At 42.2% G+C, this 15,582-nt stretch overlaps 2 protein-coding genes across 2 annotated transcripts in view; both read left to right on the top strand.

Moving 5' to 3' along the window:
- Positions 1 to 576: 576 nt before the first annotated feature.
- selenos (selenoprotein S) lies at positions 577 to 3,002 on the top strand. Its single transcript, XM_080843034.1, has 6 exons — positions 577 to 785; positions 1,138 to 1,263; positions 1,370 to 1,476; positions 1,558 to 1,647; positions 1,850 to 1,919; positions 2,016 to 3,002. Exons 1-6 carry the CDS (start codon positions 710 to 712, stop codon positions 2,093 to 2,095), a joined length of 549 nt encoding a protein of 182 aa, XP_080699160.1. The 5' UTR covers positions 577 to 709; the 3' UTR covers positions 2,096 to 3,002.
- Positions 3,003 to 4,405: 1,403 nt separating this feature from the next.
- chsy1 (chondroitin sulfate synthase 1) overlaps positions 4,406 to 15,582 on the top strand; it is a gene marked incomplete at its 5' end in the record, with an annotated part of 34,738 nt that continues 23,561 nt past the window's right edge. The window contains 2 exons of the mRNA XM_080843811.1: positions 4,406 to 4,719; positions 6,155 to 6,650. Coding sequence (XP_080699937.1) covers positions 4,406 to 4,719; positions 6,155 to 6,650 — 810 coding nt within the window. The remainder of the gene's footprint in view (positions 4,720 to 6,154; positions 6,651 to 15,582) is intronic.

Here is a 15,582-nt window from a genome sequence, read left to right as displayed (position 1 = left end):
TTTTTTCCTTCCACTCTTCTTCCACTTTTCTTTCCTTTCTTCACTCTTCTTTCACTCTTCTTTCTTTTCTTCTTTCCTTCTTCCACTCTTCTTTCCTTCTTGCAGTCTTCTTTTCTTTCTTTCATTATTTCACTCTTCTTTCTTTCTTCCACTCTTCTTTCCTTTCTTCACTCTTCTTTCCTTTCTTCTTTCCTTCTTCCTTTCTTCTTTCCTTTCTTCACTCTTCTTTCCTTTCTTCTTTCCTTCTTCCACTCTTCTTTCCTTTCTTATTTCCTTCTTTCACTCTTCTTTCTTTTTCTCTTCCTTCCTTAACTTTTGCATTTCATGCACTGATATTTCCCTTAGGAAATGCATTTTCTAGTTATAACTAATCGCACGAGTAGATATCTGAAAATGCTGTGGATGAAATAGGCCAGAGACGTTGACCAAGCAAATATTAATTTAACCACAATGCTTTTTAGTCATTGATTTCACCAGTGTGGCACACTTTTGGTCATCAGTTCCGTTTCTTCCCGGACCAAGTACAATCCTCCACGTCATCAAATGTGTTCCGGATGCAGACCAGGAAATGAGACGTACCAGCTTGGAAGCTAGTACGCTAGATAATATTGACTTGGGAAGTCTTTTTTAAAAGTGGAAAAAAGCGTTTACTGCTGTGTACTGCAATTTGACAGTACTTGCAAGGGGATTTGTTCGCGTATTGGACAACATGGAGGCCGACGAAGATACAGCTGATATCAAGTCAACGTTGAAAAACCAAGATTTAAGTTTCCTTCAGTCAAACGGTAACGTTACTACCCTACGAACTAGCAAACATAGCTAACGTGAGCTTACTTTACGCTGTAACGTTAAATTGATCGAACCCTCGAAAGTATGCGTTTGTTAGAGGTTAGTTTTATGCTGTCTTAGACAAGTCAGTTGATGATTGGCGGCAGAAAAACAGATATCTAATTTGGTTGTCCTAGATTTGTTGTTTTCATTGTCATGTTTACCTAGCACCGTTAGCTAGCTATTCCATATAGAAAGCGTCCACCCTGTATACAACTGTTAACGTTACACATAAACATATTGTGACGTTGAACGCTTCCGCTAACTATCTTTAACCTGTTACTAAAATAGCAAACTTTGTGTTTGCAGTCGCTGTTCTGTTGTCGGAGTATGGCTGGTATCTTGTGTTTTTATGTATTGGAGTTTATGTGGTCCTTCAACACTTGCTTAAGAAAATGCCCCGTCAGGAGCAGAGTGGTACTTCTGGAGACCCAGGTCAGAATGTTCTCTTACGTTAATATTCTGCGGTTGTCATTTCCTTCACTATTTTCAATAAAATTGATTACTGCGACTGAGTATGTTGTTTTGGTTCCTTCTTTAGATCCTGTATCTGTAGTGAGGCGTCAAGAGGCAATGGAAGCCGCACGGAAAAAGATGCAAGAGGAGCTAGATGCAAAAGCTGCTCTTTTCCTTGAAAAGCAACGGGAGGTGAGACACTATTGATATTCTGGATTAAAAGGTGAACCACCTTTGACACACCTTACACAAATTGTATTATGTTTACTTCAGCTTGACGAAGAGAAGAGGAAACAGAAAATAGATAAGTGGGAGAGTATGAAAGAAGGAAAGAGTTTCAAAGGAAATTCAAAGATTTCACAGGTAAGCCAGTCATGTAATTTCTTGTAACGCAGAACACATTTATCCTCTTTTGTAGATGTTTAATAGCAATACTGATTGTATGATATCAACTTGTCCTGTCTTTAACCGTCCTTAGTTTATTTGGTATTAATTTGATTTCCTATGAAAACTTTCTGTAATATTAATTTATCCTGTATTGTATTTGTTGCTGTTGTTATTGCAGAATTCTGATGAAGCCAGTTCCTCCACAGTGCTGAAGCCAAAGTCTGATAAAAAGTCTCTGCGCAATGATGGTGGGTCTATGGCATATATTTTAGCGTTTAACGGTCATGGTTGTTTGTTATTTTATGATGTCCAGTTGCACGATAACATGCTGATGTTAATTGCAGGATACAGTCCCCTGAGTGGTGGTGCAGGAGGCAGTTGCGCTTGGAGGCCAGGGAGAAGAGGCCCATCAGCAGGCGGATGAGGTTAAAGTTAGTCAGAGGGAAGCAGTCACAGAGACCTTTCTCCTCTGACATTTTGCCAAACTTTTGACTGAATGAAGCTGTCACCTCCTACACTGTTCCAGACATATTGGTCCTATTCTCATAGCATCTTTCTATCTGTCATGGTTGAGCTTTGAAGAATCATGGTTTAAACAAGTGCATGCAGTTTACTTTTTAGTATACTAGTATACTAAAAAGTGACCAAACCATTAACTTTGACAGAGACCATCTTTTCCAACCAAGTCTTTGTACTACCTAAGCATTACCTGTTTATTTTCCAGCATTATATCTGACTAATGGTATGATCAAAATTTGAATTGCTGTTTTATCTGACTGGGTCACAAATGTAGTTATGCTGTATGCTGAAGCTCAAATGACAGTGGAAGGTAACCTTAGGAGGAACATCATTTTAAGATCATATCTCTGGCATTGTCTACTACTTGGCCTTGCTAAACTTAAATGTCAATACAGGTTAATGCCCGTACATCATTGGAGTCTATGTCTGTGTAGGGAAATGTACTGGATTGGCTAGCCATTTACGACAGCATGACATTGTAAGATGGACAGCTTTTGAATGACGCCTACCTTGTAAATGGCAGTCATGCCACTGGGGTGGGCTGAAAAACAGTCAAGGTTTGTGTATTTTTTTAATTCATTGTAGTTGAAACACTGCACTTCAGAAACTTAATAAATGAGATTTATGTTGCTTTACAGTGCTGTATCGATACATGTATTCCATATCAATCTAACAATGCATCTCTAACCATTAAAGATATACGCTCTGTTATAGAATTTGTATTGCGGAAATGTTTTGGTTGATCAAAATTTGTACCTTTCATCATTTATTTGCACGCAATTAGTTTTACAATAAAATCCTTCAGCCAACAATTCCTGAATTCTAGTCATTGCTGATATTAACCACTAGATGGCAATAGCGGAACATTTGTGTGTTGTTGAGGTTTCTCAAATAAATCCAAGGCAGCATAGAGAGGTTGTCAGTCATTTTACCTTATACCTGACATAAACAGGATATAACTGTCATATATGGAGTGTATTTAAATTCTTGTATGGAATTTAAATACACTTCATATAAGGAATACAAATAATTTAGGCATGTGTAGCAACATGCCTTAAATTTGCTGCCCAAAGCTGGGGAAACTAGCCTACTATAATTCATTCTATTGTCATTGACTGGTCTTTTTTCTTGTGTTTTGGGCAATAGAGAAACTTAAGTAGAGCATAGCCAACTTCAGAGTTGTGGCAATTCCCCTTAAATAAACAACATCTTCTTCAAGACCAGATATCAAAACGTATTGGACATGGAGAGAGACAATTCAACAGATGCCAGACAGGGTGGAGATGTTACAGTCAGCAGTGCTACAAAAGGAAATAAGAAAAGTGTTGTGGTTATAGTCCCAAAGTCCCCAAAAACCTGGTGCATAAAAGAAGGCTACCTAGAACCCTCCATTCTTAAATGTATACAAATCAGTTACATACATTCATAAAATGCATTTCACCTAGACTACATCATCACAATAAGCTTTCTTCCTTTATTTCAACCTCATATCACTTCATACAATCAGTTTAAGCAGATTCCCAAAAATAAGCCTAAACTCAGTTTCCACATGACACACATATAGTCTTTCTTGATGTACATAAATCGTTAGCTGTTCTTTCGTTACTTTGTACCTCTGCGCGAGTGTACATTACCATATTGCACCCAGTGACATAAAATACACACATTTGAGCGTCAATACAACTAACGTTACAGCGTCATAGCAAGCGGGTTAGGGGAGGGGTGAAAGGAGGGCCAACATACGTAATTGCTCTCCACAGCCAGTCAGTACTCTCCTACGGTGACTCCAGTAGGTCAAACCATACAGTTAAGCCGTGTCGAGGCAGGGGAACTGAGCATTTTCACAATGGCGAGATAGTGGGGGAAATGGGGACGTTTCTCAGGGCTAAAAGGAAAACGTAATTTGATAGTGAGTTACTATTAAGTGATAGTGCTGGAATGTTAAAGTATCATAGCGGTTAGAACTGGAGGACGGCTTAGGTGGAGGGTATGTGAACACTGCGGTGTTGCGTGGTATAAGGTTAGCTAGCTACAGAGGATTGAGGCAAACCAGCATCAATTGGACTAACAGTGGCAGGAGAATGGCTTTCTTATCATGAGAGAGTGCGAGCCCAGTTTTCTGGAGGGTCCTTCAAAGTAGCTGCTTTATTTGTCGTTGTAAGATACCTTTCCCTCAACAAGAAGAAGCAAGCACAAGTTGGTTTAGTTTAGTGGAATGGCAGGGAGAAGCCGAAGAGCATGGTTCAGTGTTCTTTTGGGACTGGTTGTCGGATTCACTCTGGCTTCCAGACTTATTTTGCCAAGGGCCACCGAGTTGAAGAAAGCTGGTCAAAAACGCAAAGCAAGCACCGGCGGCTGTGGGATACATAGAGCACAGAGGAAAGAATACGGTGGTGGGCTGGTATGGCCACCCCAAGATAACGGTGTGTTGGCAACTGAGAAGCCAGCCTCTGCATCCAGCAATTTTCTTTTTGTCGGCGTCATGACTGCCCAGAAGTACCTGGACACCCGTGTTGTAGCGGCACATAGGTATGTGGAAATATTGCAATGCCGAAACAAAGCCAGCTATTGCCTCTCCGTTAGCTATAGAAGTGGCTAGTTAGATTTCCCTGTTTGACAATCAAATTAGTTAACATTAAAGTGTCTGTTAGCATGTTCTTTGTTAAGTGGGTGACTTATTCCATTAATAAAGCGTCGTCTTACTGTAGTAATTTTTATGGACCTGGAGAAATGTCAACTTGTCCAGAACTAAAGGTACATAATATTTGAATTAACATAAACATTACCTTCTTGCTAGTCTTAACGTTAGTCATCGCAGCAAAAACATTTCTACTTACCCTCTTAGCCACTAACCAAAGCGGGGCCCAACCGATGTGAGCTGAATCGTTAGGTGTCAGGATCACGTTCTTGGTTTCTTAATCTTCTAGCTAACATTTGGTCATTCTAAACATTAAACAAAGACAGCTTTTTAAAATGTGGTATTCTCAAGTATTTTCAACCTGTCATAGTACAAACGTAAATAGATTCAGGGGTCAACCACATTTGTGTGTTTGGGGGCACGTAAGAGGCACAGGGCGCCTCGCTTTACAGTTACCCTTTGACAGGTCTATTGGCTAATGCTAGCCTACATTTATATTCGTGGTGTTCCATTCTTCAATATCAACTTATCAATCATTGTATTTGACAGCATCTTTTTCTAGGTCTATTGTGACAAATATAGTGTGTAGTAGCTAAACTGGTTTAGCAAGGAGTCAACACCACCAAGGTAAAAGATATACCTAACATGACCTTTAAGTTGCTCTGGATAAAAGCATCTGCAAAACTGAATAAATGTACTTATAATAGAGGTCCAACAGTATCATAATTTGCCTTGATCTGCAAGCCACACAGAATTAAAACAAAAGGTTTATGGATTGCACTCACATTAAATATGTATGTAGCTCAACTGCTAATGATAAAATGTGATCAAACAGAGACGTAATTGCTATAAAATTGCTATAAAATTCTATAATCGAGGTTCATTTAGTCAAGGACACTGCATTGTGCAGTCCAGACTTTTTATGAAATTAAGTGTTGACCTAAGAAAAGGTTTGCCAACTGAACAGTGCTCTCTTTGCAAACATGGTCATCTGAAGGACCCTTATATATTTTGGAACAAACATGAGCGCACATCTGCGCAGAAGACAAACAAGGATGTGAAATGACTGAGATGATCTGAAGATTACATATACTTGATAAGTCCAGCACTTCAGACATGGTCTGATAAAGACTGATATGGAAGTGTTCACTGAATGTTTTGAAAACCTTCATGACTAAATTTAAATAATATTCAGGGACCGGGTACATTCCCATGACTTCATCTTTGGTTTTTAGTCTGCAACCTATTTAGGTGTAGAAATGAAACCAGTGGTCTTATTCACCTAAGTCTTACAGTTTTGTGTTGTGGACATCTTGTGTCCTGCAGGACCTGGGCTCGCACCATACCAGGCCGTGTGGAGTACTTCTCGAGTGAAGGCTCAGACACTAGTCTCCCTTTACCAATCGTGGCCCTGAAGAACGTGGACGACTCGTATCCACCTCAGAAGAAGTCTTTCATGATGCTCAAGTACATGCATGACCACTACCTGGACCAATTTGAGTGGTTCATGCGAGCCGACGATGACGTCTACATCAAGAGCAATCGGCTGGAAAGCTTCCTGCGCAGCCTCAACAGCAGCGAGGCCATCTTCCTGGGCCAGACGGGCATGGGCGCACGGGACGAGCTGGGCAAGCTGGCCCTGGAGCCCGGCGAGAACTTCTGCATGGGTGGCCCGGGGGTGATCATGAGCCGGGAGGTGCTGCGGCGCATGGTGCCTCACATCCGCCAGTGCCTGCAGGAGATGTACACCACACATGAGGACGTGGAGGTGGGCCGCTGCGTGCACCGCTTCGCTGGGGTGCAGTGTGCCTGGTCCTATGAGGTATGGGAAAGTGAATTGTTTGGATTAATGGGATTATTTTTCTACTGCAATAAGAAAATCATTTGGAAATGTGTGTGATGTGTGGCTGCAGCAGAGTGGAGTTTATTTGCCCCTCTGAACCAACTGTGCCTATATTATTTGATTACTTTCATTTCCATGCATTTTTTTGAAATTTGCTTTGCCTTACTGCAGAGCTGACTTACTTTTTTCCTTTTGCTTTCTAACGCACATTGTTCTAAAATCAGACATTACCCAAAGGTTTTTTAGAGGCATAATTTGGGGTATTGAAAATTGTAGGTTACGACTCGGCAGACATGTTTATATATACATATACATATATATATATATATATATATATATATATTGTGGTCTTTGAGAAGTCTATAAGCTTTTATGCTTCCCCCAAACCCGAATTAGAGGGGGATTAAAGATGGCTACCTGACTCAGACTTAATTCCAACTGTCGCGTAATTAATGGGTTTATTTTGGAGGCACGCACACTACTCCTGACTGACTGGAATGCCAACCAGGGACTGATTACTTAGTGGGACAAACAGGGCTGTCTATAAGACAAACAAGACAGTGTGCAAAGTAATGAGACCTCTTTTTTTCTTCCAGGACAGTTTTTATTAAGACACTTGATCCTTATGCCCTGGTGCACCAATCATAGAGAACGACATTGACCTCCTCAGGCAACAAATATTTGGTATTTTCTCAGATTACAGACAAATTGACACTAATCAAAGACACTTTGATGAGCCTAGTGGGTACTTGAGTTCTAATTTTTTTAATTATCAGGTTCACAACAGGTTTTATTGAGGGTGCCATCTTTATGGCCCATGATTATAAAGGGGCCCTCCTGGCAGGTAGAATGACGTAGACTTACCACCACATCCTCCAAGCGCATTTGAAACCACCGAACCGGCAGGAACCTCTGGGAGCGTTACCATGCATTTGATGTTGGATTTAATTACAACTTTAGCAGGCTAGTTACAGGGAGAGCAGATGAGGAGGCTGCCATTAATGTCTTCTAAAGTGCTTTTATGGGACTTGAAGAGCTAGTTCTGCATGTCTGAACAAGGCCCAACAATGACACTTAAGTGTTTTCCGTGTAGACAGACTTTAGTGCACAAGTGAAGTCACACTTAGGGAGTTGGTAATGGTAATTCATTCAAATTTGTTCAAAATAATGAATAAATAAATACAATTATAGGTTTAAAAATGTTTGTTACTTTGTTGGTAGGTTGTCTTTGAAACCTAGTAAGTGACTTGTATGGTCACTAGAGTGTGTATATCTCCATCCAATACTCTTTAAATGTTAATTATGAAATTGATAGTGCTGCACAGTACAGAAGTAGTGCTGGGAGGACATTCTCCAGGAGGTGCAACTTGTTGAGATCTGCCATGCAAAGGAAGTGCTCAGTGATAGACCACAGTCTGCCCATGGGTGCAGGAATAAGCTCTCATCTTTTGCGTCTTAAGGCTCACCTCGGGATCCTCCGCACAGCTGCCAGGAAATCACTTGCGGTCGTAGATAACTTCAGGCTGGCCCTATGACCTCACCTCTTATACATTGCTTGTTTGTTCATTATATCTAAAGGATCCTGTTGCTGCAATTTTCCAAGCCATCACTGCTTTAAAAATAGCTTGGTTTAAAAAGTTATCTGCCTTATCTGATGAGATTGATGGTTTCAAGGAAAGGATTTCAAGATGGTCATGGCTTACTAAGTTGAAGATTGAGCTGGCTTTATTTGGACATATGCAGTATCGTGGCACCCTTTTGATGGCGACAGCGATGTCTGTGGTGAATGGATATTTCATGTCCTTATCTGTGTTCTTCCTTTCCATGTAAATCAAACCATCCTCTGCAGAGATGTAGGAGATAAAGCTAGGCATGGTCTTACTTTGCTAGTTGTAATCTTAAACTGATTGCATACCCAGTCTGAATGACTGATGTCCTCTCTGTGATCTGAAAGTGCAACCTGCAATGGTCTGCTCTTTTGCATATCCTGCCTGTGCATGCAACCCTTGCAGAACATTTGATTCTAACTGTGTTGAGAGTGAAATGGGCTGTTTTAATTGAGAGCATACAGGAAAAGTGTGGGTTGGTTTGAGTACCATTTAGGTAATTGCATTCACACACAGATTCCTCAGAGAAAACTTGGCCAGACAGCAGGCAGTTTGTCCCAAGGAGGACACTGTCCATCCTCACATCTGAGTGGAAGGCCTACAGTCTCCCATGAAGATCTCCAGGCTGTCTGACATCCTTGCTGCCCCGCCACCCACACAAGCGTCACCATAAGAGTGAGAGTGGAGATGGCATCCTTGGCAGGACCAGCCAAACCTCATCCTGACGTGCAATAAGGCTCTCTAACGCACACTTTCCTCTCTCTTCTCTGGCTGTCTCAGTGTTTCTAGATAAGGGCTGCTTGGCCAGACAAGAATCCACAGGAAGTCTGACGCCCACTCATGAACTCCGCTTCTACAATGCAGCACATGTTAGCACAAACACCAGCCACAGTCAAGAGTCTATTTTGTGCAAAACCAAGAGTTATGTTGCCACTGCAATCCTATATTTTGTGGGTCTTTCACAGAATCCCTTTTGGAGATTTATGTAGGACGGAGTCATTATTATATGCATTTTTTTCCCTACTTGTTTTTTCGGGATGAGGTACTTTGTCCTTTTGTCCTTGGTTCCACAGCCCAGAAAGTCCCACTTTGTACAACTTTCAGCATTGGCATAATTAAATCTGTTTTTATTTTTTTTTATAGATGTTTTGGTCAAAATTGTTGTTTTTATTGACAACAGTAACAAGGCTTATGACCGTTGTTTGTCTTCCAGTAGCCTAATGTTTGAAATCTGATATTTTGGGCTGTACAGTTTCTATGAAATGAGTGAGTTGATCACAAATGTGTTTGTCTTTTGAGGAACCTCAAACGACCTTGAGGTTGATTCAGTTTTCTCAGCATAGCCTGTTGTGTTCTCTAACAGTGTATCTTATTCATGAATCCAGTGGCATGCAGGCCATAGAGCATGGGTTTATTAAGTTAACTGCTCTGTCCCTATAGAGCAGGTCATGAGGGATGTGCTTGTTTGAGGATCCTGGGTAGGCTTCAGCAGTGCTGTCTATTATTTTCGTCCGGCAGAAGTCGTGAACCAGACTGTTTGGCTGCTTAATTCAAAAGCGCCTTTCTATCCATCTCCCTCGGCTGAGCATTTTCGCACAGGTTATTTATAGGCCATACATTTTGTTTTATGGCACACACTGTGAGTGTCTAAAGGCTAAATGCAATGGCCTCCTGTCCTGAGTTTGTTAGGAGCAGACTGAACTGTGATGCTGTCTGCCTCTATCGTTTTCCTCCTCTTCCCTCAGACGGGCTGTGCATGTGGCAAACCTCATGTATTTTCAGATATCCTGTGGCCACTGGACTTATGTATGTGTTGTTCTGTCTCTTTTCAGCGCTCCCTTGGGTGATACTATAATTAGAGCCCTGAAATAAGCAAATAAATGTTTACAAGCTGTGTTTTTGAAAAAAAAACAAGGCAGAGGTTCAAGAGCTCACTCATGAGCGTGAATTCAACTTTTGACTTTTGAAATTGCTCTTTCAATTGCTGTACGGTTGGTGGGTCTTTCGAGCAATGGGACTGAATGCTTAATTTCGTACTACTCTGAGCCTCTTCCTCTGCTCACTTATTGGGTCTGGATCCTCTGACTGTGAGAGAGTCTCTGCTTAGGCACAGTCCACTTCTGACCTGTGAAAGTTGCAGTGTAACATGGGGATAAAATCAGCCAGTTTGTTTAAAGAAATAATGGGGCGGCCTTTTAGTTTTTTTACGCTGAGTGAACGTGAGCTTTCTCAGCTGTTTCCTGCCTGGGCTGTCTCTCCGCGCCTTTGCTTACACTCTACATCTAAGGCCTAAGCTCAGGAAGAGATATATGAAGCCCTCGAAACGCATACAGACGGGTATGCATGCCTCTGATTTGACTGTCATGGAGAATATAACACATGATTAGGTTAGGCTTGAAATCCCTCAGCTGTGTTGGTCTGACTGTTGAATGAAATCAACATAGCCATGTCTCATGAAAGTTGACACTCTTTGGCTTAAGGCTAGCTGGCTAAGCACTTTTTCCTTGGCTCACTCCTGGCCCACCTGCCTTCAGAACATTAAAGTATACAGAATGTTTTAATAGTCTGCCCTCCGTTCTTGATTGTTGTTCTGATTGAATACTTCCTGTTTAATTTGAAATAATGTCCTGTGATGCTGTGTGTCCCCATGTGAGTCCTGCTTGGGTGTCCTACAGTACAAACCATCAATTGTGTTTCAGGAAAACAGGAATAGTATGAAGGGACAGGTTGGATTGCGTGGATTTTGCCTCACTGTTGTTGGAGCTCTTATTACATTAAGGCCCGTATCAACATAACTGTGCAACAAAGCGCGTTTGACTTCAGAAGTAAATGGATGTGCAATCCTTGGTGCTCATGGGGACGGGATGAAAGCTCTTCGCACATCCTCAGATTGTGTCCTGTCGCGAGGGCTCTGCCTTGTGCATTCCCTTGCGACCTCCTGCAGCATAGAACAAGCTGTTCCGCACAGTGCCCACAGCCACAAAGCAGTATCTGCGGTCATTCCTCCTTTTTGTCCCAGTAAACAAACAAAACACTGGAACACAACTAATCAGAACCAGCAGAATCTGCTCCCCCCACCAGCCCTTCCAGCTCTGCTCCCATGTTCTTAGGCCACGCACGGTCTCTTGCGAGCATCTCCTGCCAAATCTTCAGGCACATTTCATCCTCCAACTGACTAGCTCTTTAACAGTTTCAAATAATAAGTGAACCTTTTGTAACTTTGCTATAGAGAGTCGATCACATACTCATGTAATTGCTATGTGTTCCTAACAATGGTTCTGTGTGTCCCTCTTAATCCTTTTTCACAGATGTGTACACTTTTTTTACATTTAATCTAGTAAATTTAGCAGTCACACTGCTTTTCCTGTTGGCTGTTTGGAGTGCAAGCAATGTACACACACAAACAAACAAACAAACACACTCACACACTCACACACTCACACACTCACACACACACTCACACTCACAGAGGCCTGGATGACGAGGCCTTCAGCAAAATTGCTCCGGTTTGGAAGAATTGTTTTTGCACCTGGCCTTAAGGTGCTCAGTGGTGAGTGTCATTCCCCCATCCTGCACACAGACCAGAGCTGCCTGTTGAGGCTGGAGGGCCCTAAGAGAAGTGAAAAACAGGCAAGGGACACAAAGGCCAAATGATTGACATAGTTACATTATCATTTCAGGGAAATGCCTTGTTGACTGTGATGGAACTGTTCATAACCTTCACAGATTACGAAAGAACCACATTCCATAAGACCTTGAAAGCATTCTCGAAGGTATAGTGGCTTAAAATGTGATAAGAGTGGACACCTGAAACAGTCCTGAAGGTTTGCACTGCCTGCAGGCCTGTACAGATTCTATTTTAGTTGCCACTCGCCTTCATGGTGAGCTGGAGAGGATAATCTTTCAGAAAGCAAGGACAGCCCTGGCACTCCTCTGAAAACTATGAGGACATTGCATGTCTGATTTTTCAGGAATTTCTGGTTGTAGCACATTGAAGCCTCTATACCTTCGTGAATGCTTTTCAAGGCCTTGTGGAATCTGGTTCTTGTGTAATCTGTGAATGTAATGAATCATTCCATCACAATCAACATAGCATTTCACTCTAATGAACCCATAACTATGGCACCCCTTCTACAGATTGTTTCCTTACGTCACACTTGAACATTCCCTAATGTACTATTGTCGTGTAATAAGTCACAGCATGAAACTGGGCTAAAACAGATTGTCATAGAGTTCCTCATTGACTCACACTTGTTGCCACTTTGGCGTAGTTGAAACATACCCCATTTGGCCTTTGTGTTCCTTGCCTCAGCCTCAACAGGCAGCCCTGGTCTGTGTGCAGGATGAGGGAATGACACTCAACACTGAGCACCTTACAGGGCTGGACAGCTTATAGCCAGCCCTTACTCAAGGAGAATTTCAGCCAAGCTATATAGTAGCTATATAACAGTTAGTCCCTACTGGATCCATTGGCCCATCCTGTTACAAAGCAATAATGTGACACTAAGGTGACGCATTTGCTTTCTACTCCATTTCGGCAGCTATGTATGTTATATTGTTTGAAGGAGACAGTAGTGTCACCGTAGAGACAAAAGCTGGCTTGGCCGTTGTAGGGTAGGCAGATCTAGGAGCTCTGTGTAGATAGCCTGGGGATTGTCACCTGGCTAGGAGAAGGTTATATGCAATCCCCTCTAATCAGGTGATCAGCCGTTTGTGTTAGCCACAGTCTCACTGTCTGACTGTTTGGCTTTCAGATGTGAATCTTATGACTCTCCTCCCACTTTTCATGTTACCAAACTAAGCCTGTGCCTCAGATCCTAGTGTCATAGTCAGGCTAACTCTAAATATGTTTCGGTATAAAAATTATACACACACCTTCCTTCTACTAACCTTCTATTCTCTTACCCATGTAATTCTCCGTCTCTCTGGTGGGCTGTCTGAGGACAGCAGCACAGGGCAGGGTCTCATATCTTTCAGCTAACAGGTTGGCAGCTCTACTCACAGGAAGTCAATTAGCATGCCTTTTAGCCTTCGTACTTCCCCCATTAGTTCTATGGACTACCTTCCCTGTCTTTAGCAACCCTCTCAGAAACTGTCTTTTCCTGTTTTGGTTGTATGTGTGGCTCTCTTCCCGTCCTTTAGTTAGTTTGGTAAATCACGCATCAGTGATTAACACGTTGAAGTATTTGTGATGGATAGTCCCAACTCTTGCATAACCCTTAAGCACGTCACCCATGTTTTGATGCAGTTTGTAGGGACCCACACCCCAAACACCAAGCTGCGCTTAATACATTTTCTTGGGGCAGTGTGCATGTTGAATAGCTGAGATTACGCTGTGCTACATTTTTCTTTACACAGGCGAGACATCAGCTGATTTATAAAGGCTCTGGTATTAACATTCTTCTGCCACAGCATTACGACGTCACGTCCAAACATGGGTACAGATTTGTTGTGATGCACAAACATGAAAACTCGCTAGATTCTCTAAAGGATGGATCTTTTTTTTGGCCGACCTAATATCCCTTGTATAAAACACACACAAACCTCTTTCCTCGCTCTCTTTCTTGCTCTGGCTCTCTTCTTGACTGCTGTCGGGACATGATGACTGGAAAGAAAAGCTGCTGGCTGTAGGCAGCATATTAGATCTGAATGTGCTGAGTGGGAAGAGTGACTGTGATGTGAGTAGCGCCTCTGCGAGCAGCTCAGATACCCAGTGCCCTGCTTCTCCAGCGGGAGGGAGGTCTCTCTAATGCAGCCCGAGGGCGGCGGCCCTCCGCTGAGGTCCCCACACATGCTCCTGCTCCCCTGCAGCGCCAATGGCACTGACCCTAGTACAGGCACACACACAACAGAACCCCAGAGAGCTGCAACTATTATCCAGTAAGGCTCATTTGGTGTCTCATGTTTGAGGGGAGGGTTCACACAAATTGTAATTGTAATTAGTCATCGCTGTCTCATAACCCACATTTTAAGTACTTATTTGTGCCGAGTAAGCCAGCTTTGACACTGCTGAGTGTAATAAAGTGAGAGTTGTTATATTTTATTTAATTCCTAATGTGTGGCTTTGATGTTGGTAAAGTGATTGTATTGGAGTCTTAAGTGGACAGAACTGAGGAGTGAACATTTTATTTCCCTTAGCTTATTTAGGCCACTGCTGTTTAAACCCCCCCACAAACACACACAAGCTCGCAACCAGCCCTCATTCATTTTAAATCATCACTGCAAAAACTAGAAATGTCAACCACATGCAGTATCACCCATTGATCCACATTCATTTCATGAATCTGGTGTGTTGTGTGTAAGTGAACATTGGAACATTGATTTTTCTGCTTACCATCCAACTACTCTTCCAGTCCTATTCCTGTCCCATGAAATAGGTTATCAGATCAGTATCTGATTGTGTGCTATGTGGGCTTTTATCACTCTCAAAGTGGTCATACCCATGTTGAACCCTATGTGTTTTTTCTTTATGCAAGAGTTGCTGGAAGGGCTGCATTTCGAGATGCTCAGCTGTAATGACTGGCAAAGCTAGTGGCAGAGGGTGAAGTAAAGTGACTAGCTGCTGTGTGCAGGGTTACATTGGAAATGTAGAAAGGATTTCTTCAGCAGAAAGGAGTGGTGAGATGGGTAATCCCAAAGTCAGAGATTAAGCCAGGCCCTAGTTGTTTACGTAATGTGAAACCAAACAGTTTGGTAGTTTCTCGCTGGTAATTCTCAATTAAACCTGTTCTTTTGAGTTGTGTTGACTCACTGTATGTGTGGCAGCTCATGGAGGTGTATTATTTTCTTTAATATATGAAAGGATCCATCCCAAATAAACCAGTGAGTCTTGCCTATTTAACTCTGAAGAATCTGACTATCTTCATTTAATACACAACCACAAAGATCATTGCTTGCTGTCAACATTTGGTCACGTCACTCAAGTCAGAAAAAGGAGTGGTTCACAATTGTTAACGCATGGAAACTCTAGGGCGGCCCTGTATTTCCTCATCCCTTTTGAAGGTGTGTCTTGTCTCCTCCCAACCAGTAACATGTAGCAACAGGCTATTAGTGTTAACCTGGGCCCAACTACAGGGGGATTGACCGGACTGCCCAGGAACTAGCCTTGCAAATAAAGAACCAAAGTGTAATGTCACCTCTCAGCCCAGTGGTTCTGTTACTTAAATCCCTTGCACAACTCTGCCTTAAGACTGAGGTGGCCACATTCATCAGATAATATTGTGCGTTTCCTCCACATTTTGGTGCAAGAAAACAGGTTTTCAGGTGGAGCTATGTTAATTATGGGCACAATTCTCTGTAAACTT

Source organism: Sprattus sprattus (assembly GCF_963457725.1).
Source record: "Sprattus sprattus genome assembly, chromosome: 8".
Classification (NCBI taxonomy): Eukaryota; Metazoa; Chordata; class Actinopteri; order Clupeiformes; family Clupeidae; genus Sprattus; species Sprattus sprattus.
This window is presented reverse-complemented; position numbering and strand designations above follow the sequence as displayed.

Coding starts and splice junctions, on each gene's coding strand:
- selenos (XM_080843034.1), top strand. CDS start 710: ATGGAGGCCGACGAAGATACAGCTGATATCAAGTCAACGTTGAAAAAC. Junction 1,264..1,369: donor TGGTACTTCTGGAGACCCAG/GTCAGAATGTTC, acceptor TTCCTTCTTTAG/ATCCTGTATCTGTAGTGAGG. Junction 1,477..1,557: donor TCCTTGAAAAGCAACGGGAG/GTGAGACACTAT, acceptor TGTTTACTTCAG/CTTGACGAAGAGAAGAGGAA.